This window comes from Nansenia antarctica (genome assembly GCF_963989245.1).
Source record: "Nansenia antarctica genome assembly, chromosome: 1".
NCBI classification, from domain to species: domain Eukaryota; kingdom Metazoa; phylum Chordata; class Actinopteri; order Argentiniformes; family Microstomatidae; genus Nansenia; species Nansenia antarctica.
In genome coordinates, this window is record NC_137674.1 from 40,702,431 (window position 1) to 40,729,930 (window position 27,500).

Sequence of the window (27,500 nt, forward strand, 5' to 3'; positions counted from 1 at the left end):
GACATAATGTTTATTTTCTAGGAGTTGGATGATGAGGGAAGGGGATGCAACCACAAAGAGAGGGCTACCCCAGGCAACACACAGTCCAGGCATCACACACTAAGACCAACCCGAAGTCAATGAGGAGGGGGGTTAGAGGGAGGGGACGTTACATCACAATCACTAGTTCCACTAACATGCAGCACAGACAAAATGGCAGCGTGGATGGTAGGTGAGAGTTAGGTGTTAGGTCATGGGTTGGGGGAATGAGAACAGCATGAGGAGGAAGAGAAGGAGAGGGAGAAATGTTTGCATGCCATGTGCACATTGTACTGGAAACAACTGTCAGAGCTCCCTTGTTGAACTTTTTTTGTTTGTTTTGTTTTTTTTGGTTGTGGTAAGCTTCTGGCAGTGTCGTCGACAGTCATCGGCAAAAAAACGGAACAGGAATGTGTAGGCTTTAGTAAAACAGTTAGCCCAGAAAAAGGACTGGTCCGGAGGTCTTTTGAAGAGGGGAAGAAAAAGGGAAAGCAGAAAAGGAGGAGAGAAGCCATTGTGAGAAAATTAGGATGAACGAGAAAGGCAAGGTGGGAAAAATCAAAATGGAGAGAAAGCCAAGAAATACCAACCCAATTTCCTCAAATATTGAGAATGACGTCTAAAAATGAGGGTCAAAGAAAAAGGACGAGGGGAAGGAGCACACAGCAAACAAAAAAGGGCAATAAGAAATGTATCTACCAGACAATGTAGTTTGTTTACCATAGCGTGTCCAATGCCTGATTGCTTTGCGAAAAAAGGGGGGGAAGAAAGAAAATTAAAATAGTGAACAGGGGGGTTTTTAATCAAATGAAATCAAATTGAATGAAAAATAAATAATGATGAAGAGTTAGGTTGTTAGTACATAAGTTGGTTAGGTAAAAAAATAAAAAAAACAAACATTCCATGAGTGTTAATTTCTGGTTCTACAAAGCTTGTTTCCATAAATAGAGAGAAAGAGAAAGAGCAGGACAGAGAGACATAAGCACAAAGAGAGAGATAGGGGGAAAAGAGAGATAGAGACAAAGGGTGCTGTACTAGCGTATTAGTCTAATTGGTAAATTCAGAGTACACTATATGGAAAAAGTGATGTCCACAACTCTGCAATGCTCCTCAGTGCTTTATTAACGTTTCATATTAAAGATACAATGTACTATAATCTCAGTGGGATGTTGTCTGTTTGTAAAGCATTACAGAGTTGAGGACATTCCTTTTTTTCCACATACTGATTATTGGATGTACAAATGTTTCCTTTTTCCACATATAGATAAGAGAGATAAGTATGCCATGAACAGTGGAATAAACCTTTGGTTAACTCTGAGGACTCTGTATAAACTTACACATCAACCTCTTCTCAAACACAATTTGACCATTTTCAGATTCCCTAGAGTTGTCCCACCTTTAACTATAGTATCTCCATCTGATGACGTTACTTCTTTGTAATAACACAGATGGCCCTGCTATCTAAGATTCATTTGTGTTTCTACTTTTCGCAACCACAGCATCCCAACTCTTGGAGCTTTTAGCTCCTGAAGTCTTCTATGCTCCTTAGAGATTAAATCAATGCAGAGCACCGCTATGTCTAGAAAGGTTTAAAAAGAAGATGTCTAGCCTCTATATCTTATACAATGTATCGAGTTAACGTAATTAATCTAGCCAAAATAATCAACAAGTATAAACAATTCCTCACATGTTGAGGCAGAGATCCCTAGCCTATCCTGACCCCTTCAATATAAACCTCTGCACCATAAACCTCCATCCTCTTTCACCCAAGAGCTACAGCGGACACGGTAACGTGCCTATTAGCATATTTCAAAATGCAGGTTTGTGGGCCGATTTTACAGCTGAACAGAGATCAGTCTCGGGTAAACAGCAGCGGTCGTGGTTGGCTGGAGCATCCCCCAGCTCCCACCGATAAGACGTTTCTCTCCTGAGAGAGAGAGGGGGAAGGGGAGAGTTGGGGATAGAGAGAGAAAGAGAGAGAGGAGGGAGGCGGCCTCAAGAAACCATCAACCGCAGGATGGCTTCTTGACAGACACAGAGAGAGCGAGTGAGGAGCTGCTTACGGAGGCAAAGAGTGAGGCAGGATGGACAGAGGAAATCAGACTGGAGATTGGTGCTCTTGGAATTCAGAAAAATGCAGGAAATTAACTTGGATAATATTAGAAATAATAAAAAATAAACAGTGTCTTGAAGAAATACAAAGTTGTGGAAAAACAGTCTTGGAAACAAAACTAATAAAATCATAAAACATGACAATGTATTTAAAAAAAAAAAAATCTCTACACTACAATGGGAAATAAAACAAAACAAATCCAGAAATCAGCAGAATGCATGATAATGAAGATTATTTTAAACTAATTATGGCCAAAAAAAGATTGTGGCCCAAAAAAACCAACAAGCTTCCACGAGTTGTATGTGTCAGTTGACCTGTGTGTCCAGTTTACTGCATGATGTACCTAGTTTGGACCACAATGCTTTCCATTGTGCCCTCTTTCCCTCCCAGTATTACCTGTCTCAGGTTGCGCGTGACTTTGACGTCATGCCAGGAGTTGTCGTTGAATTTTCCATTGACAGGCTCCACGATGGCCTCAAAGGCCCCGGAGCCCAGGTTGATGACGAGAGACACGGCTCCGTCCTTCAAGGCCAGGTTGACGTAGTCGGCCGACTTCCCCGTGTGGAGGATCAGGCCGTTGCGTTGCCACGTCTTGAAGGAGAGCGTGATCTCATCGCTGCTGCTCTGGATGGGGTTCTGGGAGAGGTCGTAGCAGAAGTACTCTGAGCCGCGGAATGTGGCCACATTCTCCTCCCTCGCTGCAATAGAAGAGGGAGATATGCGGTTAGAACCAAGAAGAACCGAGAACAGATAAAGGTATAACAATAAACGCACCAAGAACATAATGATAGGGTTCAAATCTAGGTCTCCTGTCTGCAACAAGACTGTGTTAGTGAGCTAATGCCTAGGCTTGGTTAAGTTGTGGAAAGCTTCAGGTCACAGACGAGGTTAGTCATCACTCAAAAACGGTTCACCGAGCAACCGTAAAAAAATATTAGCGGGTGGTGAGCATCAAAGGAGGATGAAAGCCTAGTTGTCGACATTAGAGAGACTTTATAGGAGAAAGATTTACAGGGGCCGCTAATCTCACGCATAGGGAGAGAGAGTGTGTCAGGCACTGCTATCAGCAGCATCAGAAACCTCATCTTTGACTAGCCAGTGGAATTGGTATTTCCTGTGAAATGGCAGGCCTATGAGGCTGCGTAATACTTTAAAATCGAAAGTCAGGAGCAGAGAGAGGGATAGAAAGATAGAAAGAGGGAAGAAAGAGAGAGAAAGAAAGAGCAGAGGGAGGCAGGGATATGAACATTAAGCACATCAGGCCTCGAGATGGAGAAAGAAAGGGAAAGAGATAGACACATAGGTAGAGGAGAGTGAAAGGCAGAGAACAAGAGGCAGAGATAGAAAAGCAGAAAAAAAAAGACAGGAGAGAGTAAGGCCGGGACAAGGAGAGGAGACGGAGGAGGGAAAAAAGAGTGCAGTCTGGAGTACTTATCCGTGAGATCATCTTCAATTAGCTCCCTGTCTCTTAAGTGGAGTGATGCTGGAGACTGTGGATTTAGCCACACCACGGCTGAATCTATCAGAGCTAACGCTAGCCGGCTCTGGGCTAGACGTGTGCTCTGCATACACAATCAGTCCCTAGTGGACACAAAATGGCTGCCACTTTCATCCTCTGAATACAGAGTCTTCAGGCATCATTTCGTCAAAAGGAATTCATACATACTGTATATAGGCTACAGAGTAACTCTCCTTCGCTAGTTTCCCTGTGTAAGTGTCAAGCACTAATATACATATTCTAGTGTATGCATTGCTCACTGGAAATGACAGGTAAAGGAAGTCCAGTCCATAGAAGACACTGAAACCTCAACTATGTTTGTTTGAAGCATGACATTACATATCCTTTGGATCTACTGTACAAATCATATGGATCTAGTCATGGATGTAGGCTAACTATTGTGGTTGCTTTACAACAAATTGACAGACTTGTTGCATGGCATAGCGTAGAGAGGTCTAGTAAAATGATGTGCTTTTCTGTTTTAGTCGATCAAACCTTTTTAACACGGCCCATTCTATGTTAGCCGTCAGATACTATCTTACTGAACAGACATTACCCAAACTCCACTGAGACAACCATCCCGCTCCCCAAAATGTTGCAACATAATCGCTGTCGGCACAGCAACCTGACATCACTGATAATGTCATCAATTATTAATTAACACCAGTGTTGTTTTTCCTAAAGACCCCGGCCAGACCATTCCCACCAGATGTTAGACCTAGATGAACAAGGGCAACCAACACTAACCAGAGAAGCTGTCTCAGTCTCAGGTTGTGTGTAGGAGGAGAGAGAGGGAGAGTGCGATACTGTGTTAGGGGAGTATCATAGTATTTATTTACAACATAGGGTACTTTGTTTTGGGTTGTGTGTGTGTTGGGGAGGTAGGTTGAAAATGCAACAACCTGGTGATACCCAAGAGCACACAGTACTAAGAGACAGCCTGCTAGAGACACCAAGACATGTATTGGCTAGACTAGGCTTAATCTTAGTGAGTTAGCACATGTCTTCCACATGGGGAACCTGGGTTAAAATCCCACCTCGGTCACATAAAGACATATCAGCTAATATAATGCTGTAGAAATATTGTACATAGAACACAAGTCTCAAGTCACAAGATTGTTCATCAGAGTGACAGCTCTGTGAAAAAAAGCTGTTCATTACATTATATCTCATTGAGGTTGATGGGGGAGTGTACACAGCCCTTTTCCTGTCCACAATGATCCTGAGGGCCAGGCTGTTGTCAGCACACCACACACACCACCAGTTGCTGGACCTCCTCCCTGTAGGCCGACTCATCATTGTTAGTTATCAGGCCTTCCACCGTGGTGTTATCTGCGAGCTTGATGATGGAGTTAGAGCCATGCATTGGCGCACAGTCGTAGGTGAAGAGGGAATAGAGGAGAGGGCTCAGCACACAGCCCTGAGGCAGGTAAGGTAACAGGACACACAGTGAGCTTGCAGAATCTCCTATCTCTGTTGAGTTCAAAGTTAGTTTCACTTTGAGAGTTTGGACTTGTCTACAGTACCTCGGGGGCCGGCGGTGAACCTTCAATATCTCTCAGACACCTCCTCCAGACATCCGAGTGCAACACGACTACCTCCCTCCACGGCTGACTGCTGGCTAAACAAGCCTTATCTGTGTGCATGGTTAATAGAATACCACAGGGAAGCCAAGGGGTCCACACTGCCTATATAACCCATGAGGAAATACACTCACGAAGGATCAGGAAGAACTGGCTTACCAATAATATCAACCGACAGATAGCAAAAGGACGTTTGAAAAATAAGAGGCCTGGTAACTGAAACAAAAGTGTTTGGTAGGTTTGTTTCATTTCATCACTTACGTAAGTTTAAACAATGTAACCAAGTCAGTTTACTATTTACTTATTTGAGCTGATACCAAACCAACATAAAAACATTGTTAGCTAGATACAAGGATGTGAAATGTATTATTTCCATACATAACGGAAGGACAGTTGGTGGTACAGAAATGGCATCTCCTACTAGTAAACAGTGCACCAACAGCAAAACACAGAGAGACATAGAGTTGCTCTGTCTTGTGCGATATCGCCATCGATTGTGCTGAAATATGGAATCTTAATGAATAGAATATCTTTATGACTGAAGTCAGTATGGAGTAAAAGGATAGTTATCGGGCTGTAATGATTTTAATGGTCTCCGTAAGCCTTTCCCCTGCAACTCGCTGGGGTGATGGATGACGCTGGGGAAGTCATGGCAGGGGTCATCCATAAAAGTGTCAAGAAGAAAAGAGACGGCAGAAGGAAAAGTTATGGCCCCACTAAATCTCCTTCATTTTGGCGGATGAGAACTGCACCCGGGTGGCAAAGTATCAGAACTGCCACTTTCTTTCTTCTCCTTCTGAAAAGGAGGCTCCGTAAACCACGAACCACCTCACCCTTCTTTCAAACACTGTATTGTGAAACCAACTTGGAATGTACATATTTAGATTTAACTTGGCACCTGAGTAATTAAACTCGCTAATTGGCTAGCAGACAATCCACTGAATCACAATGTCTACAAGTGTAGTTGGGTGCAGGGTAGCTTAGCCTGCTAAGCTAAAGACATTCCAGATCACCTCCGCTACATGCACTAAGCTCTTAACACATTCGGACAATTCACAACATGGCTCTCAAGCACTGGATGGCTCTGGCTCTCTTGATTAAGCCGATGAAGATCCATTTCAAATCCCACTATTGTGTCTTCTGCGTCCAGGCCTACTGACAGGCTAAATTGACTGTCTACCGCCATGATAAACGACTGAAATAGCACTGATTAATGAATCATATGGATTGTTTTATATGAAACATTATGAAATGACAGGATTCTGTGACACTGGCGTAATGGTTTTTAGTTCAAAAGTGAGTCAGCGATGAATAAGTCATTGCTCATAAATAATCAAGTGACATAATGATTCATGGCATATTCTGTCAGTCTTTCTCAGTCATTTATGCTCTGTTGGCGGTAACTACGAATCACAAGTTTAGAATATTGCTTTTTGCTCTAACACTGCATAGGTCTCTCACTTTGAAAGCAAAGTGTACAGGGCCCGGGAAAGGAGTAGGTTTGAGGTTGTGAGAATATGCAAACACTAACAGCTTCAGAGAAATGTAGCCTGTATCAGTATTTCACCACCCTCTCTCTCTCTCTCTCTCTCTCTGTTTCTCTCTCTCTACACATTTCTCTCTCTACCGCATTTCTCGTTCTGCTCGAGTGACTCGCTCCTCCCTTTTGCAGCTTTGAGTAACTACCTTTAGTTCTCTCTCCATCTTCCCCTCTACCCTCATCTACCTTTTTCACTCTTCCCCTCGCCTCCTCCCCCTCCCTCTTCTCCTCCTTTCATCTACCTTTTGACTCTACCCTAATCTCTCCACCTCCTTCTCTACCTTTCAAGCCCACATCTTTACCCTCCCCTATCCCTCCCCTATCCCTTTTCTCTCCTTCCCTCTATCTATATTCCTCCCCCTCTACCTCCTCTGTGTCTCTCTATCTGCCTATATCTCTCTCTTTCTCCGTGCACTACCTGGTGGACAGTTTGAGATAGATTAACCTGTGGCTTCTTCTGAGAACAACATAACACACAGGGGGGTCATTTCCCCATGCATAATACACCTCAGCAAGCCTCCTCACTCCCCTTCTCTCTCTCACACACACACAAGCACACACACAGACACACGCACGCACACACACACACACACACACACATACACACACACACACACACACACACACATACACACACACACACACACACACACACACACACACACAGTCTCCTTTGTTTTGTGAGATTGCTGCTTTGTCCTTGGCCGTTAAAGGCCTAAGCATGGACCAGAGACTGAACAAGACATCTTTCAGAGTCAGCTACTGTTACTTCTTCTTATCCATCAAATAAGCAATGATGCAGGAGATATGACTACCCACTTACTGTGTGTGTGTGTGTGTGTGTGTGTGTGTGTGTGTGTGTGTGTGTGTGTGTATGTGTGTGTGTGTGTGTGTGTGTGTGTGTGTGTGTGTGCGTGCGTGCATGCGTGTGTGTGTGTGTGTGTGTGTGTGTGTAGGTGTGTTTCCCCTCTCTTTTCATCCCACCCATTTTAAGAGTGTTTTACTGTTCACCAGAGTGCTTTATTTATAGCAGGAGGTCAGAGAAGGTGGGCACAGTAAATCAGAGGATAGTTAAAGAGGCCTTTTCCGATGATGACTGTTAAGAGTGTGTGTGTGTGTGTGTGTGTGTGTGTGTGTGTGTGTGTGTGTGTGTGTGTGTGTGTGTGTATGTGTGTGAGTGTGTGTGTATACAGCATTATATGTGTGTGTGTGTGTGTGTGTCTGTGTCTGTGTGTGGGTGGGTGTGTTTATTGCATTGTCCAGCAGTGTGTGTGTGTGTGTGTGTGTGTGTGTGTGTGTGTGTGTGTGTGTGCGTGTGCGTGTGTGCGTGTGTGCGTGTGTGCGCGTGTGTGCGTGTGTGTGCGTGTGCTTGTGTGTGTCTGTGTGTGTCTGTGTGTCTGTGTGTTTGTGCTGAGGCACAAATATGTACATTTCAAGCCTGCAAACTGCGACACTTTAAATAAATGTGCAATAACACTATGTGCAATATGACAACCCTAGTCGTCTATCTGTACAGTATAGTACAGTGGATAGTGTACATAGCCTTTATTTATGTAAACCAGCTCCTTTCCCTTCTTTCCCTTCTTTTTTTTTTTTTTTCTTTCCTAACACCAGGGGAGCCACCCCTCCCAAATTTCGTTGTTTGGTACCTGTACTGTAGCAATGACAATAAAGACCATTCATTCATTCATTCATTCATTCATATGTCCTTCTGTCTCACACTCTTTGTTTCGCTTTTCCCTTGTAGCAGACATACTAGCAAGTATCTCACCAAAAATAAGTTATAACCGCTAGAGACTTCCTGCAAAAATAAAGGTTAGCAAAAATAATATTGTTGTGCCTGCTAAACGCAAGTGGAAGTTAATGAGGCAGGATTAGTTAGAAATGTAAAACACAGTGTTCTGAGCTAAAAGCTAAAAGCACAACCAAAGCACTCCTTCACTTTTTCGTTGCTGTACCTGGGGAAGCACTGGTCCTAAAAGCCTCTCTTTAGGACACTACCCAATTGTTAATTAAAAAGAAGAGCATATTTCATTTACGCCAAGCAATGCTTAATTCAAAAGGTGCATGGCTCATTTATTCAGGGGGAAAAAACATCACTTATGAAATTCACTGTGTCGTCTTTGAGCCGGGCTATTCTTTTTAGAGTGGAGTTTAATTATTGAAATTTCTAAAGGTTAGATAAAAATAACATAGGAGTTTGGAATTATGCATTGTGAATGGAACTGCTATGATTTCTGTGTCAAATATGAGAACGCAGTGGGGGATGTGTGAGATCAGTGAGGCACACATATACGGTGCATACCCTAATACAGAATGCAAACATGGACACACACACAGACACACACAGACACACACAGACACACACAGACACGCACACACGCACACGCACACACACACACACACACGCACACGCACACACACACACACACACACACACACACACACACACACACACTGCTGGACAATGCAATAAACACACCCACCCACACACAGACACAGACACAGACACAGACACACACACACACACACACACACACACACACACACACACACACAGACACCGCGTGATCTGCGGGGGGTATCTGGCCCAGGACCAGGTGAGGAATTCCTGGGATGACCATCTGTTGACCTTATTCAACACAAGGAGAGAGAGAGGCACCACCAACAAGCAACAAGCCCAGGCATGCATACATATTCATCAGCACAAACCCAATACAGCGACTCTCTGTTCTCACTCACCTGACAAGGAAACCTTACACGGAAACAGATTGCTTAGCAAAGGAGAAATTATTCATACGCTTCTCACTATTGTTAATCAGAAGAAAAGTGTTGTTCACTGACGCCTGAGAATAAATTAGTTAACGTGCAGGAGAGCAACAGATTGAGAGAGGGGGAGTGAAAGATAGAAAAGCGAGAGAGAGGATAGAGAGAGAATGATAAAAGAGAGCTAGAGTCAGAAAGTGGGAGAAAAACAGATCCAACTCATAGATACGTATGTTCTAATCAGCAATGTAATGTATAAGCTTTCGACCTCCACCCCGCTCCCCAGCCTATCAAATCAGACCAGTCGCCCACACAAGCACGTCAGAGAATTACTACTACAGGCAAAGCCGCATGAAGCAGTCACACTCGAACAATTCGTATCAAGCTCTGTCATCGCATCTGGGTGTGAACGAAATATATAAGGAAAGAAAAAAAAGACAAGAAACACACAGATCTAGGGACAGAGTTCATCTCTCAAATGAGTAGACGAAGCAGATTATCCACATCCAGCCCCTCTCACTCCATCACTCCTCCATCCACCGATGAAATTGTTATTCCATTTTGGGAAAGCTCCGGGTTACTCTTTCATACCTTCCCTGTCGCCCATCCAGTGGAAGCAATTTCATACCCAGCTAATTTGAATTTGCCAGCTCTTTTTGATCTCCGGCATTAGCTGTATTTCATTAATTCCCCCTCATCTTTTCAATTACAGGTACGGCTAAGGTGCAGAGAGAGAGAGAGAGGCAAACATAAGCGCTACGGAGCACAGAGTATTAAATATGTATCTTGCAAAAGCCGTGGTACTAGTTAAGCTAAAACTATTTTCTTTTATTTACTTTGGTTTGGATTTCAGGCCTAGCCAGGCCCAAGGTCTTATTGTATGGCAGACCACATTTGTTTGGACACTCACTCTCTATCTCTCTCCTTCTCAGGTAGACACACAGTCCCACAGACACAGACACACACACAGATACACACAAGAACGTACGCATGCATGCATGCACACACACACGCACGTGCACACACTCACACACACACACACACACACACACACACACACACACACACACACACACATTTTCCCTTTGCCTGGAGATTACAGTATTTCTTTCACCACAAAAGAGTGATTACCAGTATTAATGTGTATTACAGTAAAACATGACCTCCCCTCAGCTCAGATGGGAAGGTGGTGGTATGATCTTGAAATTAACATTGAAACAAAATGAGGCCAGTTACATTCAGTATCTAGAGTGAAGGCCAGTAAATACAAATTGATTTAGGGGTTTTGGCCACTTAAAATTCAGAGATGATTTGATGATAGGTTGAGATATCGCCGTTTGAGACTCTTCATTTCAATCAATACTACTCAAATCCTAATGAACGAATGATGTCCAATTTGACACATTTTAAAATTGTCTATCACAGGTGTGAGATTATTGCTCTCTATCCCTATGTATCCGAGTCTGTCTCTCTCTTTCTATCTATCTATCTTCTGTCGGACTGGTAGTCAATGTCTTATTTTCTCTCATCGTCTGTCTGTATCTCTTGCTGTCTGTTTCTCTATCTCTCTCCCTGTCTCCCTCTCTTTCTCTCTCTCTCTCTCTCTCTCTCTCTCTCTCTCTCTCTCTCTCTGTGTGAGTGTATCATCCTCTGCTGTGTTGAAACTGCAGTCTTATTGTGACACGTCGCTCTGAGTGGAGAGGGCCAGCCAGCTCCTCCGTAATTTACTATAATGGGGAGCGGCAGGGGCCGTATAATCCTCAGAAAATAGAGAGAACGAGAGATAAAAGTGAAAATAAAAGAGAGAAACAGGACAAACCACGGCATCAGAGCAGAGCGAATAAACAAGGGATGCACCTCTCCTTCTCATCTGTTCTCTCAGACACGCGACTAAAATACTGTCATTTTCGGGGGGTGATGGAGAGAGGAAGGGGGGAAGAGAAGAGGAAGGAGGAAAAGAGGAGAGCTGGGAAGGGTTTCAAAACGAGGGGAGTGAGCGAGAGGGAGAGGATGAGAGCGGGCCAAGATGGAGGAGAGCAAGCAAAATCCTCCAATGAGGCGGAAGCGAGATAACCATCAGTAATTTCAGCACTCTGACGGATTTCCATTTGTTAGCGGGCTTGACCAATGAAGCGTTGGGAAGTCGGAAAGAAACGACTATGCAGGATGAAACCAGGGGGAAAGGGGAGGAGGAGTATGGGAGGGGGCATGTGCAGCACATATCGTCATTGGCTGGGGTGTTTGGAATTATCGGACGCCATTTTGATGAGCGACTCAGGTAGCAGGGAGCATACAGAGCCTTCAACAGAGCTATCACAGTCTCTGTAGTCACGATAAATAACGCTAGCGAGGGACATGTTCGTACAGAGAGAGAGATGAGCCGCGTATGTCACTAATAACATGGGGAACAGCCACGCTGTGTAATTGACTATGACACTCGCACAAGGATGTCATATGAGCACTTAAAGAAATCACACACTACAGCACATGCATCTTGTAGCTTACACAAATTCGAGCCTCCCCCACAGAAATTGACAGCCATTGAAAAAGGATATCAAACTGTGTATGATTTCCTTAGCTAGAGGCTGAATAATGTTAATTCTAAAGTGTAGGTTGTTTACAAAAATGCATAGACCCTACAGTAACCTGAATATGTTTGAATTAAACAGCAATACGTGTATCTCATTAAGGCTTAGAATCAGCAAACTTGTAAGCTATTTTTCATATTTCCTGGATTCTTATATGTAGCCGATTTTGCATGTTTTTGCATTGATTATCTCTGTATAAAGAACACCATTACATCTATGTTTCACATTTCACATCTATGTTGTTTTTTAAATGAATACAGTCTGACTGTGGTTGGTGACATTTCCACTTTTGTATAGATAACCTACCAGGGCTCTCTTCTCCATCTCTCTCTCCATCCATCCCGCCTCGGGCAGCTAGCTAGCTCATCCAGGGGAGGAGAGGGGATAGGGAGGGAGGGAGGAGGGGATGTGCAGGGTGAATCTAGCCAACCTGCGCATGGTGCCGTAGTGCCTTCTGTCTGGAGGCCCCATGTGCAGGCATAACTCCCTGAAGCATGACAGGCTCTCTCCCGGGAGACTTTTCATTTACTCCCCAACATAATACCGCGTTATTGGCCATTATCTCCCCTGTCAGTGCCCTGTGTTGATACCTAATGAAGGGGCAGCCGCCGCCCGCTCTGCCATTTCTCAGCTGCCTCCCGTTGCTGTGGCGACTGCAACAGCATAACGTTCCGGGTGTGGGGAGGAGAGGAGAAAAAAAAAGAGTGTGTGTGTGAGTGGGGGGGGGGGGGGCATGTGGAGAGTAACGGAGCGGGAGGCGTCCGTCCGTCATTTTCGACTTGAACCAGATCAGACAGCCGTTTAAAACTGTGGCGGGCGCTCTGAGAGGCAGGACTGAGCGACTCGGGCCTCCGTAGCCCTACTTCTAATTTAGCTGTTCTGATTCGCATTCCTGCACATTTCTGTGTTACATTGTGAGAGGTATGAAGAAAGCACGACTAGCTAAAACAAATTAGATCAAGTTGAAAAATGCATTATCCGTCTCTCAGGTACTGTATGTCAGTCAGTGAAGTAACCATCTGGCCTTATATCGGGACATGATACAGGTAGGCCCACAGACATGGCACTTTGCTACAAGGCAACAGTGATTGACAATAGTCTATTAAAGGTTAAGTCACACAACAAAAGAATAAGACCAAACAACGGCCTATTGTATCATCTGAAACTACATTGTTAAAAAAAGAAAGAAAATGTAATAGAAACATACATACAGTAGGCCCACAAAAGGCATTCTAAGGAAAATACTAGCCAACCACAGTGCTTGCTTCAAGGACATGCAATTTTGGTATGACAGCTGTCTGTCCTGTTGCCCTAACAATCCAACATAAATATTGGTTCAGATGATAGTCTGTGTGTGTGTGTGTGTGTGTGTGTGTGCGTGCGTGTGTCTGTGTGCGTGAGTGCGTGCATGCATTCTTACAGTATATGCCCGTATTTGTGAATGCGTTGTTATATACTGTATATATTCAAATTTGATGTGGAGTTGAAGTAATTGCTCTATAACCTCCCCTTACTCATTTAATTACACATCCATTTAACCACAGCCAAAGAAATTCAATACTGTAACTATATTATTACATGACAGACTTTATTGAGTGAATCCTATGGGAGGGATTGGTGGGCTACCTCTGTCAATAAGGCTGTGTTCCCAAGCACACTCCCTAACAGTCTGCCCCTGTCACACACTCGGGACTGGTGTCATACACACTTATCAAACTGAGGTAGAGGCTATCGATTCAGACAGTCTCGGCTGGTCCCTGGGAACCCTTCTCATAATACAACACATGCTGTGTGTGTGTATGTGTGTGTGTGTGTGTGTGTGTGTGTGTGTGTGTGTGTGTGTGTGTGTGTAGAAAACAGTCTTCTATTCACATTTCAAGACAGTACTACAAATGTCCCTTTTACCTTCATCCTCTCCAACCATATCTTCGTGGATTTATTTTAGCAAGCATATCAATAACATAATGCATAACATAATGCAAAACTTCTTGTCAACTTCTCGACAACTTCTCAAGACTTCTCGTCATGCATTCTGACAGGAGGAATGAATCACAATGCTAAACTGATTTACAAGAGGAGATTCTGGGTGTTTGCTATATTTCACACAGGCATCAGTACTGTATATTCCTTTCCAGAGTGTGACGGGGGGGGTAAGAGGTTATTGGCCATTGGACACATGTACCTGTCACCTGACAGAAACGAAGTCTTGCAGTGTTAATGTCAATGTAGAGTTAACATAGTAATGGGGTTAACATTCAGAATATACAGTATGGGCTAAATATTTCATGATAGCTTATTGGATATGATTTAGATGTGTATTTAGATGTGTATTTAGATGTGTATTTAGATGTGTCCTTGTCACATCGACAAATAAACATGGGCAAGGCAGGGACCAAGAACAAATGTGTCTGGCTAATCATCATGTGCATATGAAGTTGTGATTAATAAGATTAGTGGGAGAGGCGGCGAGGGCAGGGAATATCTCTCTTTTGGAGAGAAGAAGAAGTAGAAATAAAATGACCCTAAGAAGCAAAACTAATTGAGTTACAGTTACAGTACATTCATCAAGGCCCACACAGTGTTTTGGGTTTACAGTCAAAACAAGTACATGGGCTGAACCTTTGATCAGAAATGTTACAGACAGCAGCTTAGATATGTCTGCATATACTGTACAGTCACTATCTAAAACCAGCTTTATGGAAATACATAATAAAATAAAATGAGAGCTTCATATGCAAAATGGCTTTTGTGTGCTCTTATACTGTACTGTATATGGACTTGACATATAAAGTGTACTTTAGAAAAACAAATCTGAGGCAAGTGCAGACACTTCTGTGTGAATACTCCAAACGCCAAAATAGATTCCATCAGTAGGTGTTTATTCATGGATTTTAAAAAATCATTTAAAAATAACCCCCAGGACCGTATTGAGAGAACACTTACAATAACATAAAAGTTGAAGAAAAAATACTTAAGCAATGTCTAAACATGAATTATATAGTGTAGTTAATTATTATGTTTGTTTTTGCTCCATTTAAGTTAATTCACTGTTTATGTATACAGTTAATGAACATGTTTTTTGTTTTTTGTTTTATCAAGGGAGATTTACCCTGTAGAAAAACACATTTGTTTAATTTTGGGGGGGGCAAATGTCACATTTGGGCGACATTTCCATTACCATAGCCATAACAATAATCAATAAAATGTTGGAAATGTAAGGTCTAATGCAAATCCTATCTCCCCACCTCCCTACTTTTATCTGTCCTTCCCTCCATAAATCTCTCCCCCTCTCTCCATCCCTCTCTCTCTCTCTCCCTCTCTCAAGGTGGCAGTGATTTGGTGATCAGCAGTAACCTGCAGTAGTCTATAGGGTAAACCAGCAAGAGGTTTGTGAGCGGTTTGAATCTTTAAGCAGTGGAGGGCTTCAGCGATCAGTCCTGATGCAAAAAAAAAGGGTCCTTCAGAGTAGGGGACATTTCCCACAAAGTGTGCATTCTCAGGTTTGGTATAAGTACACAAATGACATTCTGAAACATGTGACACACATGTGAGACACACACACAAACACACACACACACACACACACACACACACACACACACATATGAACATATGCACACACAATGTGTATCCCTAAAAAGGCCAATCTTACCCTCAGGCTTTAAAAGACTGCGACCCCCTACATGCAGTCATTTACCGTCTTTTATACTGCATGTGTGTATGAGTGTGAATGTGTGTGTGTGTGTGTGTGTGTGTGTGTGCGTGTGTGTGTGTGTGTGTGTGTGTGTGTGAGTGTGTGCGTGTGTGCGTGCATGCGTGAAAGAGGGGGAGAGGTGGGAAAGAGAGAGTTGCAAAATGGGGTAGTGATTATAGAGAACAGCAGGGTACCCCATCTCTCTTCTCTCCACCCCTCCTCCTTCATATGCATGCACGCACACACACACAAACAGACACGCGCACACACACACACACACACACACACACGCACACGCACACGCACACGCACACGCACACGCACACACGCACACACACACACACACACACACACACACACTACGCTGTCTTCCCTGAGGCTAAGTGGTGTTAACCCCTTCTCTCATGGGGCCCAGACAAAAGGCCCCCTAGGACGGCCAATAATCATGCCTTTTCACAGAGCCTCCCCCACCCCTCTCTCATCCCCCCTCCCTCTCCTCCTCTCTCTCCCTCCCTCTCTCTCCCTCCCTCTCTCTCTCTGCAACGATCTCCTTTCCTCCTTTATCCTCCCTCCTTCCCATCGATATGCCCCTACTCCATCATCCTGCTTTTCCCATAAACTCTTCTCTTTATCAACTCCCTCCTTCACCGATTCAGATCTAACTCTCTCTTCCTCCTCTCTTCCTGCCTCCATGCCCCTCTCTTTCCTCTGTCCTCCCTAGTCTACCCCTCTATCTCTCTATCTCCTCCCTCCCCTCTGCCTCTTCTTCTTCTCTCCTCCTCTATTCTTCCTCCGTTTCTCATCGCCGTTGGCTGACATACTTCGGGGTGGGGGGGCTTCTAAATGTGGACCAAATTCACTCAGCCATATTCCTTCATGATTGAGCTTGGCAGGAGTATTTTGGGTGACAGGTTACAACAAAAATATGTACGAAGATGGGTATATATGGAATCCCATGCCTATTTTTGTGACTACTAATAAGAAAGGACTAATATTTCTATTCAATTCATTGCCAAATTTAAACAGATTTGAACTTGGCAATGACACCAAAGCTTGCTTCAAACATTGTCTAAGACAAATTAATAATTTTTAAATGATTATTATTAAGCTAAAATCATGAAATTACATGTGATTGTGTTTGTGTACGTGATTGACTTTTTGACTCTTTACAAACAGTAATGAGAGAATTTTACCGGGCTTCTCACTGTGCTTCTCTAGGGGATGAGAGGGCACATGGGACATGACTTCAGCTAATGTCAGGAGAGAGTTGACACTATATAATAATAATAATAATAATAATAATAATAATAATAATAATAATAATAAGAAGAAGAAGAAGAAGAAGATGAAGAAGAATAACAATAATAATAATAATAATAACAATAACAATATTAATAATAATAATGATGATAATACTATGGTATTTGTTATTGATTTCTTGTCTGTATGTGTTTGCTGCATTTTGTGAAGCAGATATGCAGTTTTTGCACAAAAGTTTTTGTTTTTATTTTATTTTAACTAAATTCAAGGGAGAACCAGCCTCCACTCAATGCAAGTTATTGAACTTCTACTCGACCACTGGTATCTAGGGAAATGTATACTGTACGTCAAAGCCATAATAGAGATGATGTATCTGTCAATAACTTATCATTGACTGATTTCTACAAGTCGGAAACAAATAACCGACCAAACATTATGAATGCAACAAAGTCTCCGGAACACTTTCTGGGGGACTGTTTCAACAGACCAAGGAAATCTGTGCGCACATATTATCTGGCTATACCAATGTTTGAACACCTGTGGTGCTGTAAGACCAGGGTTCGAGTTATGTGGGAGCCAATGGGAGCTGAGCTCCCATAGAGATGGTCTGAGGCTCTCTGAGCTCCCATGAAGGCAGTAAAATCAAAAATATGTGGGGGTCGCTAATAATACATTACCACAACTATTATTTGATCAAAATGTCAATGTAATGAATATTATTTAATTTATATTATAAATATTGTAAAATAAACACGTTTTCCAAAAGAACTACGCACACCATTAATCTCCTGTGAATGACAGTATGCCTTTGACTGCCTGCACTTCACCACCAAGACACCATGGGGCGCAGTAGAATATTGTGCAACAGCAAAAGGTTGATTAATCAGCTGTGCGGTAAACCGTTGGAACACACAGTGCACAGCTGATTAATCAATTAAACCAATAGAGTGAGACACCAGTTGCCTTTCAGGAAGTAGTGAGATCGTGCACCTAGCCTATTATTGAGAAGCAAACATTCATTCATTAGCTATACAGGACCGCGACCGCAGCCTACTGAAAACAGACCACTTTGGTCTATCTTGTCTCCGTAAAGGATAAGGTGGCTTTTACTTTTTACTAACCTAGTGTACTAACCTAATGTATTTTTCGCTCCTTCTGTATAGCAAAAATAACACAATTATTGGCCGAGATACATGTGTGACTATCGCTTTTATAGCTGTTGTTTCATGTGGGGCTGTTGATGTGGTGAAATGAGTAGCCTGCAGCTGTAGCGTCAGGATATGTTGGGATTTGAGGATGAGGATGATGTTTCGGTACCGGTACCGTTTTTAAAGTATCGATTTGTCACCGGTATCGAATAAAACCCAAACTGTACCCAACCCTAACTATATGTTTACATGCCAACTAATTAGCTAATTCATTTCTGTCATTTAGCTGAGGGGAGCAACAGAGAGACGGACAACAGGACAGCAACAGAGAGACAGACAACAGGACAGTAACAGAGAGACAACGGGAGAGGAGAGCAAAATAGAGACAGAACTGAATGCACTGAACCTTTTTTGAATTCTTTGCATTATTAACACTGTTGTGTTATTGTGTTATTAAAGTGTTTAAGTGTTTTATGGTAAAGCATTATGAGTGGTGTGTGTGTGCAGGGTGCTCGTGAGTTGTATATTTTGGGGAGGGGGGAGGCTTGTGTATGGGGGCGGGGGGTCCTCACACAAAGGAGTAGCCTAGGGCCACTGACCACCTTAATCCGCTACTGCCTATAGCTAATTAAAACTTGTAAGTCCCATCGCTGTGTGGGCATGATTCGCGCGTGCATGAGAACATTTCGCACTGTTATTTTGGAGACCCCCACAGAGCTCAGCTTATAACTCGAACCCTGTGTAAGACTAAAGACTATGTAATAGTTACATGAATTGACGCTGTGTTAGAGTTACATGAATTGCAAGATACGTTACTGAGAGTTTGTGTGGCAGTTAGGCAGTATTAGGTATTACATTCAAGTGGTTAAGGTTAGGCATTAGGGTTAGGTTCTGACTTTCTACTATCTGCCAGTATAGCTAGATTCTTTGGTCTTCAGGAATTATCCCTCTGAACGTAATAATTTGGAGACTGGGTTGGAAATGGCAAGAGATGTCTCCCTTATGAGACAGACAACACTACTCTCAGTTACCTGAGTATGGAGATGGGGTGGGGGAGGGGAGGTGGACAGAGGGAGGGACAGAGGGATGGCAGAGGAATAGAAAGGGCAGGAGCTCGGGGGGATAAGCGGGAGCCACTCATGTGTAACGGCACACACGCGCTGGCTTGATTGCCTGCTGTTTTTTTTCACTCGCATTTTTTATTTTTTTATTTCTTCTTCTTCTTCTTTTTTTCCAAACGAGAGATTGACATAGTGGTTCCTCCCTGGTACCCCTCCCTCTCTCTCTCTCTCTCTCTCTCTCTCTCTCTCTCTCTCTCTCTCTCTCTCTCTCTCTCTCTCTCTCTCTCTCTCTCTCTCTCTCTCTCTCTCTCTCTCTCCCTCTCTCTATCCATTCTTCCCTTAGTCTTTCTCTCCTTCCCTCTCTCTCCCCCCCCCCTCTCTCTCTCTCCACCTGGGAGCAGGGCCTGCATGTGATGAGGTTTTTGGATTCTGAATGAAGTCAAAGAAGCTCGCCACCTGGCTATCTATTTACTCCCTCTCCTACCTCTTGGGATTTATACACACCAGAGAGAAAAGGGGGCAACGGGAAATCTGTAAAATGGAGTGGAAAAAGGAGAGAGAGGATACGCCGGGAGATGAAAGACGCTGTGAATAGACATGTCAGATACTATAGTAGTAGTGTTACTGTATGTACTTCTAGCAGGTGTATGTTTCTGTTTTGTAGGGAGGGAGGAGGTGGGGTTGCTCTATATTTTTCATATGGATACTGATATGACTACTGGTTGGCCCATTAGCTCCCATATATATTGCTGAGTTGGGTGAGGAAGCAGCTGGACTTACAGTAATTAATTAAATAACCTAGATATGCAACTATATATATATACAGTATATATATATATATATGTATATATATATATTAGGGCATTTCTGCTTTTGGTATAGACACAGTAGAGATTGACAGGAAGGATGAACCAGGAACCTTGCAATGATATGATACGTGCATTAGTGTGCTACTGCACAAAGCTCCGCAGATTTTTTTTACAGGTGCTATGTTAGCAGCAAAGTGCCAAGACAAATGCATTTAGGAATACACAAAATGTGCATGTCTTGTGCCAATATATAAGATTGTTTGGCCACTGTCCATGCTCCGAATTATTGATTGTCTGTTCCGAAGTGGTTCATGATGAGAATTTCCAGCCAAGAGACTAAATGGAGATGCAAATATGAGGATAGGACGTAGCAGGGGTGTGTGGCTGGGGGGCAGAGAGCTACCAAGGGGGAGGGGGCGGGTGGAGGAAGGGGGGCAAGTCCAGGATCTGGAGAGAGGGAGATAACAGGCTCCATCCAACCAGCCGCTTCAGCCATGGATGGCACCCTGACAAGGAGCAGAGATAGAGCACGGCCTGAATGCTAATCTGCTAGACACACACACACACACACACACACACACACACCTTATCGATATACATATTTAATCAGGCAGGGATTACTCAAGAATGTTATGCATGGCAACTATCAAAATCAGGAGCATAGAATTAAACCAGAACCACATTAGGTTTGCAATGTTCGGGGAAAGGAAATGCATCCTCAGTGGGCATGTACATGACATACAAACAACTGAAACACAAACACAATACCCATACAACACACAGAGGTGAATCAGAAGAAGCATCTGCATTATCCTTTCACAGCATTGGCGTGACCTTTTCCATCAAAGATGTTACAAGTAGCTCTCTGTCTGAATACATCACTGATATAATCTCTCTTTGTCACTCAATGGTTAGAGGACCACAAATGCCTATTTGCGGTGGATTTATGCCTATTTGTAGTGGATTATTGATTTTTGTTATCTACAGTAGGCTTTTTTTTTTTACAGAATTCAAACACAAGAGCAGATATTGGGGCACTGCAGTGCTATGTTAGAGCAAGTTTGAACTTTGAGATGAGAGAAAGAGATGATATTATGATGAAAAATACTGTCCTGTTTGGCTGTGTAAATAACAAAGCTCCTCTGATTCAAACTGACAGCCACCTACCTATATATATATTCTCATAATTTCTGTATGCAAAAACGGAAAGCGTTATATCTAACCTTAAAATGTAAAAAGAAATTGACTTTCAATCAAAACAGGGAGTGATAAACAATGGAAGACCAATTCCTGAGCTTAAGGACCTACTTCAAATGAAGGGACAACAAATAACACTTGTTTCAAATAGAACTACAGTGGTACTGCAACTCATCCTGGCTGTCCACGCAAAAAGTTGCAACACTCTATTCTAACTAGGCTAATACCTTAGGAAAAGTAACTTGCATATGTGCGTAAACCTGGCTCTGATAGCCAGTGCCTCCCCAACCATTGACCTCACCGCACGTCACTGATCAAATCTCTGTGTAGGCCTGTGTGTATATCATGCACACTCACACACACACACACGCACACACACACACACACACACACACACACACACACACACACACACACACAGTGACAGTGTACCAGAGAAATTGCAAACACTGACATTTCCTCATGTGTAAGCCTCTCCCTCTGTCACTGCAGTAAAGCGACTGTCAAGAACAGGGCAAAACAAAACCCCATCTAAATGACTGCAACCACTTCAATCCACTCCAGTCAGTTCCAACCGTAACATCCCCTAGCCACTTGGGCCCTGCAAGGGTGTTAAGAAAGAAAGCGCTCCTCAACGTGGATCGTGGCCAAACCCTCCTTGTCTGCTGAACTTACCGGATCACTCAGCGAGTGAGCGAGTGCAGATTCAGCCTATAAGAGGTTGCATAACAATGCAGAGTGGCATTCAACATGACCTGAGGAGGCTGTTTGGAGGAATGGAATATTTTAATTTTAGCCATATACTGTAGGATGACTTTATTAGCATTAGCGACTTACATTAAGAGTATTGTAATAAAGAGGCTGAGACGATCACATAGCATAGACGATTTCATAGCGAAAGTTAAGGAGAAATACAATACCTGAACAGGGATATAAAGTTCAATATGAAAAACAAATATAGAAAACAGCAGCAGTGACTTTTATCATGGTTGTTCACACCATACAAGCTTCTTTGTTACACAGATGATTACATCAACTTCAACAGGGGGCAGCTGCTAGAGGGCTGCTGCTCTGTGTGTGATGGTCACTTTAAGCATTGAGGTAGACATTTTAGGTGAGTTATATACTAAATTATGCAACGTTGAGGTTGTGTAAATTATGCAATGTTTAAATTAAGATATTTTACACTAGTATAAATGATGTGATGTTATGCTAGTGTAAGTTATGCTATGTAGCGGTTAAGACACAGACAGCCAGAATAGTCTAAAAGAAGCTTTCTCTCCTTGTCTCTTTTCCCTTCATCTGAACGGATCTGAAAGAGCTGAAAGGGTAAAAGGAGGTCCCCTGATAGGTCTCATCCAGAATGCCTTCACCTATACAGATCAGTGCAGATGAGGGAGAGAAAATAAGGAGAGGAAGCCATTTTACACTATTGAGACCCATCCCTTCCCTTGTATTGTATGTCTCTATATATACAGTAGCCACTGTAGCCGATGTTGGCTAGTCAAGGCACAGCCACAGAATCCTAATGAGGAGTCGCTCTAGAGAGGCAAGGGAAAATATCCACAGTAGCCTACTACACTAATCTAGGCCTCAGAAGTTACTGGTGTGTTTCCCCCTTAACAAATACAATGAGCCTAATGCCTCACAGGCCCAGACGGAAATTAAATATTAGTGAATCAACGGAACCCAGGCTAGCGGTTCGAATGCAGTCGACAGCAGAAAAGAACACAAGATGGCTAGTGTAAATGTGTTTCAGAAATCTCCCTTGAATATGCTAATCTGGGTGCCTGTGTGTGTGTGTGTGTGTGTGTGTGTGTGTGTGTGTGTGTGTGCGTGTGTGTGTGTGTGTGTGTGTGTGTGTTGGACATCTTGAGGAGATTAAGATGTCAACAGAAGAAACAAAAAAAAGGGAGGGCATGTTCAGTACAATGTCTATACAGGAAAGCAATGCATATGTAATGTGTGTACAATCTATATCAATATACAATAAGTTTTGACTAGAAAAATACCGTACTTTAAACAATACTGTGGAGATCCAATATGAGCAGCTCATTAACCTTAGCCTCTCCACACCCTTTTCTATTGAATGAACTACGTACTGCTTGTATCAAACTGAATAAGCATCCCTGTTTTTAAACAACTGTTATGCTTCTGTGAAATCAAAGGAGGAACCAACGTCCCTAAAGAACTCCTAGTTACAGTACCTCAGTGTGTGTCACAAAACAAATATGACATTCTGAGACTTTCTTTGTATACAAGAAGAACTGTCTCTTGTGATTATCACACTAACATTTGAAGTAGTAGCGGGCACAGAGTAGCCAAAAAGAAAAAAAAGAACACAGACTGGGGTCCTTCAGACTGCCAGGACGTCCACAGGACTGCCTGTGTCTTTAGCATCTGTCAGTGCTGCACCTGTCTGTCCTATGAAAATCCTCTTTGGCAATTCATGCCTGTTTTTGACTGTTGTTGTCAGTAGCACCACAGATGACATCAACGGTAGGCTATGTATATTCCACATATTGTACATGCAACATTCAACACACACTGAACTAGAACCAGTGAAGACTGACTGAAATATTCCCTGAAAGGCTTCATCCATATACAGTATATGTTGTCAAATCAGTGCAGATGAAGGAGAGATGAAGGGGCTCTTTTTCCTACAGGGAGCAAAGCAATGCTATTGTGAAATGCAAGAGCGTTAAATATAAATATATATATTTACACTATCAACTTGTAAAAGTTGCCGCTGCGGAAGGAGGGGTGCCATTATTTGAGGTGTCCTTCAAAACAAGCCCTAATGGGGACATTTAAGACGCAAACGCAGGTGTTTATGACAGCAATTTTGTCAGCATTAATGTATCAAATATCCCATCCTGGAAAACACACAAGCCACTGAACACCATAAATACACAGTTGAGCTCCTCAACTAACCAACCATTTGGATTGGTTTGTGAGTGGTCAAGCCCTCAACACACCTCTCACTCACTTATTCATCGAAAGCCAGTGTTTTTACACCATACCTCTGGAATGGGAGCTAACAGATATCACCATGAAACTATTAATGAAATTATTTCTGAAACACGATAGCGCTTAGATCACACCATAGTGCACACCGACAATTAGATCAACAATTGCATTTGAGTTATTAAAATAGAGCCCAAGGAGTTAAAATAACTCAAATGTGTCCTCACCACATAACTACATGAAACAAGCAGGTCTGGGAGAGAGAGAGAGAGAGAGAGACAGAGAGAGTAGATTAAGCCTATTTCAGTGACGTGTTCATTTTCTCTCCTTGTGACCGGGGCCTTGATGACAGTAGTCGACTGAGACTGCGTGGGAGGTCTTGCTTCCTCTTAACTGATAGTGGCCACTGCTGGCCGACATATGAGATCCCTCCGCCCTGAAACACACCCACACACCCAACCACACCCGCACCCGCACGCGCACGCGCACACACACACACACACACACACACACACACACTCTCACACACACAGTCATGAACACACACTCACAAACACACACACACACCCCTCTCCATCAACCCCATGTCCCTTCAGCCGGTGATTGCGGTGGTCTGGGTTGGGGGCAGACTGCTGATTGGACTTCCCGGTGTAATTGGGTTAATTTAGCCTCATGGTACGTGTATTTGAATTGGCCTACTCAGCTCAAAAAAGAGCCGTGGGCAATTTCACTAGATGATGAAGTCACTTGAAGGGTCTTGGACATAAAAGGTATAAGCTCTTGAGGAAGAAGGGGGGAGGGTATAATTTGGAGTGACAGGGGGGTCTCCTAAAATGAGACTCAAGTCATAGACTGCTGAAAACAATGAACCCCCCCCCAGCAACATGAAATCATTGGATCTGTCATAGCTTATGTCCAGAGGACCAAGCCAACAATGTGCCGCTCTGCTGCCTCTCTGGGTCAAAGAGAGTTGAGATGGCACAGAGTAACTGGTACTCTAAAGGAGTACTCTTACCAGTGTCAGGATGTCCAAGAGTGTTTAATCTTAGTTTATTATTGTATGTAGTCCTAACAGATTCTGTCTTTTTTTTTTTACAAGGTCCTGTAGTGTATTCACAGTGCATGATGCCACAAATATATGTATATATTTTTTTTCCTTTCCTAACACCAGGGGAGCCACCCCTCCTAAATGTCGTTGTTTGATACCTGTACTGTAGCAATGACAATAAAGTCCATTCATTCATTCATTCATTCATCTGAATTGCAATACAGTCAGTAGAGTAAAACAAATAAATGATTCTCTAGCACTACGACTGCCAATAGCAAATGTAATGTAAATGTAAGTTAGACCGTCAGCAAACCATCTCAGAAAGCCATGCTCTATGCTTCACATATATTCTGTTACATCAATGTAAATGTATAGACCTGCATATTACGACGATTCAATAGATTGAAATAATCTAGAATGATCTCAAAGTAATATAACACTCAATACAGAAATAGTAACCATCAGGCAATAGTAACCATCTAGGCAAACTAGCAGCAACTTTCAAATATGTGATGGTTCATGGCAGGGATGTTTATTTTTTGGAATGATGGATAGCCTATTTCAGAAACTTACCGTAACAAAATAACAAGAGCCAGGTTAATTGGAATTCCAAGCACAACAGCAAGTCAAATAGAACAAAAAACACACAATCTGAACCAAGATTATCCAAAGTCAAAGGACAGTAACTCTCCCTAGATACAATACAATTCCTTATGCAATGATTTAGCCACCTGCCAACCGCCAAACTCACTCCCTAAAACTGTTACTCTTCCTCAAACTGTTTCTCCCTTCCCTGCTACTTAGCCATGTGGAAAAGCAATTGTGAAATCTGAGCCTGCCACACCATGCATAAAGAACTCCAACAGAGATTTGTTTTATTTATTTTCTATAAATACTGCAGAGAAATGACTGGAGGAGGACCGCATTCATTCTGCTTGACGGCTTTCCAAGGAGAGAGGGAGCTGGATTTGGAGACGCTCCCAGCCTTGCCGATGACGCCAGTCCTCTTCACGCCGTATTAGCCCCAACACAGCCACAGCCCGTTACAGCGAGGTACTACGTACGTAACCCCAAAACAACCCAATCCTACACAACATAGCCACAGTTCAATACAGGTAAGCGCTACACAACCCAAAAAACAACCTAATAAATAGCCTATGTAACCAAGTGGAGATGGTAAACTCACTCCTGCCATTCAAATACTCCTACCCGCTCTGTTGAACTGCTAGCTTTTCAATAGCGTAACTGGTTTACACTGGGTATTTGAGAAGATGGTCACGAATATGAACAAGTCAGAGGTCGCAAGGCAGAGGCTCGGTCGGGGCGACTCGAATTGTGGGTCTACTGTTTGCAACAACTTCATGTCTGTTTCATTGGTGGCTTTGATCTGGATACTCAGTTGGGCTCAGATTGACGGCTGGGCTTGCTGTGGTGTTGTGAGATTGGAGGGGTGAGTATAACTGAATTGAGATAAACCCACTCCTCAAGTTCAAATACAAATGCAGCAACTTGACATTTCGTGACGTTAGAATTATAAGGTTCTATCTCCATTTTTGTCAAAATTTAGTTTTTTACATAATCTGATCCATTACGTGTTTATTAACACCTGTGTGGTGTTATTTTTAAAATGTTGACATTTTTGAGTTAGTAATTCATAAAATACAAAGGTTCCATCTCACAAAACATAATGGAATGTAAAAACTTTGACACACAATATCTCTAACTACCCTAAACGGAGATAGAACCTTATAATTCTAAGCTCACGATCTGTTTCACCCACTATATACATCATAACCCAAAATAAGGTTACAAAATCATAACAACACAATCATAACAACACAACATAGTAAAAAAAAAAAAACTGTATAGCAAAAGTCAATACAACACACAGTCCAACACAACAAAGTATCACACATGGGGCACACTGGCCAAAACGCAAAAAACATAGTACCAATTCACTTCCAAATGTACTTCTTAAGATAACATCAAGATGATCATTTCCACTCTGGATTTTCTAAATGCCATGTACGGCTTATGTCTCCTCCTAATGTGAGTAGCACTGCCACGGCACATAGCTGTGCCCATAATATTGACTGACTGACTCTGTAGACAATGCCAGGAGAACGCTTTGGATGAGTGATTGCGGTCTTTTACAGTGGGTTGAAAGTGGAGCCTGCAGTTTCTCAAACCCTCCCCGGAAAATCATCTCA

At 42.8% G+C, this 27,500-nt stretch overlaps 1 protein-coding gene across 1 annotated transcript in view; it reads right to left on the minus strand.

Annotated features, from left to right (window-relative positions):
• The window catches only part of nrxn3a (neurexin 3a), a gene marked incomplete at both ends in the record, with an annotated part of 298,178 nt that overhangs the window by 230,870 nt on the left and 39,808 nt on the right, over nt 1-27,500 (minus strand). Inside the window, one exon of the mRNA XM_080548147.1 lies at nt 2,528-2,829. Within this exon, the coding sequence (XP_080404273.1) occupies nt 2,528-2,829 (302 nt within the window). The remainder of the gene's footprint in view (nt 1-2,527; nt 2,830-27,500) is intronic.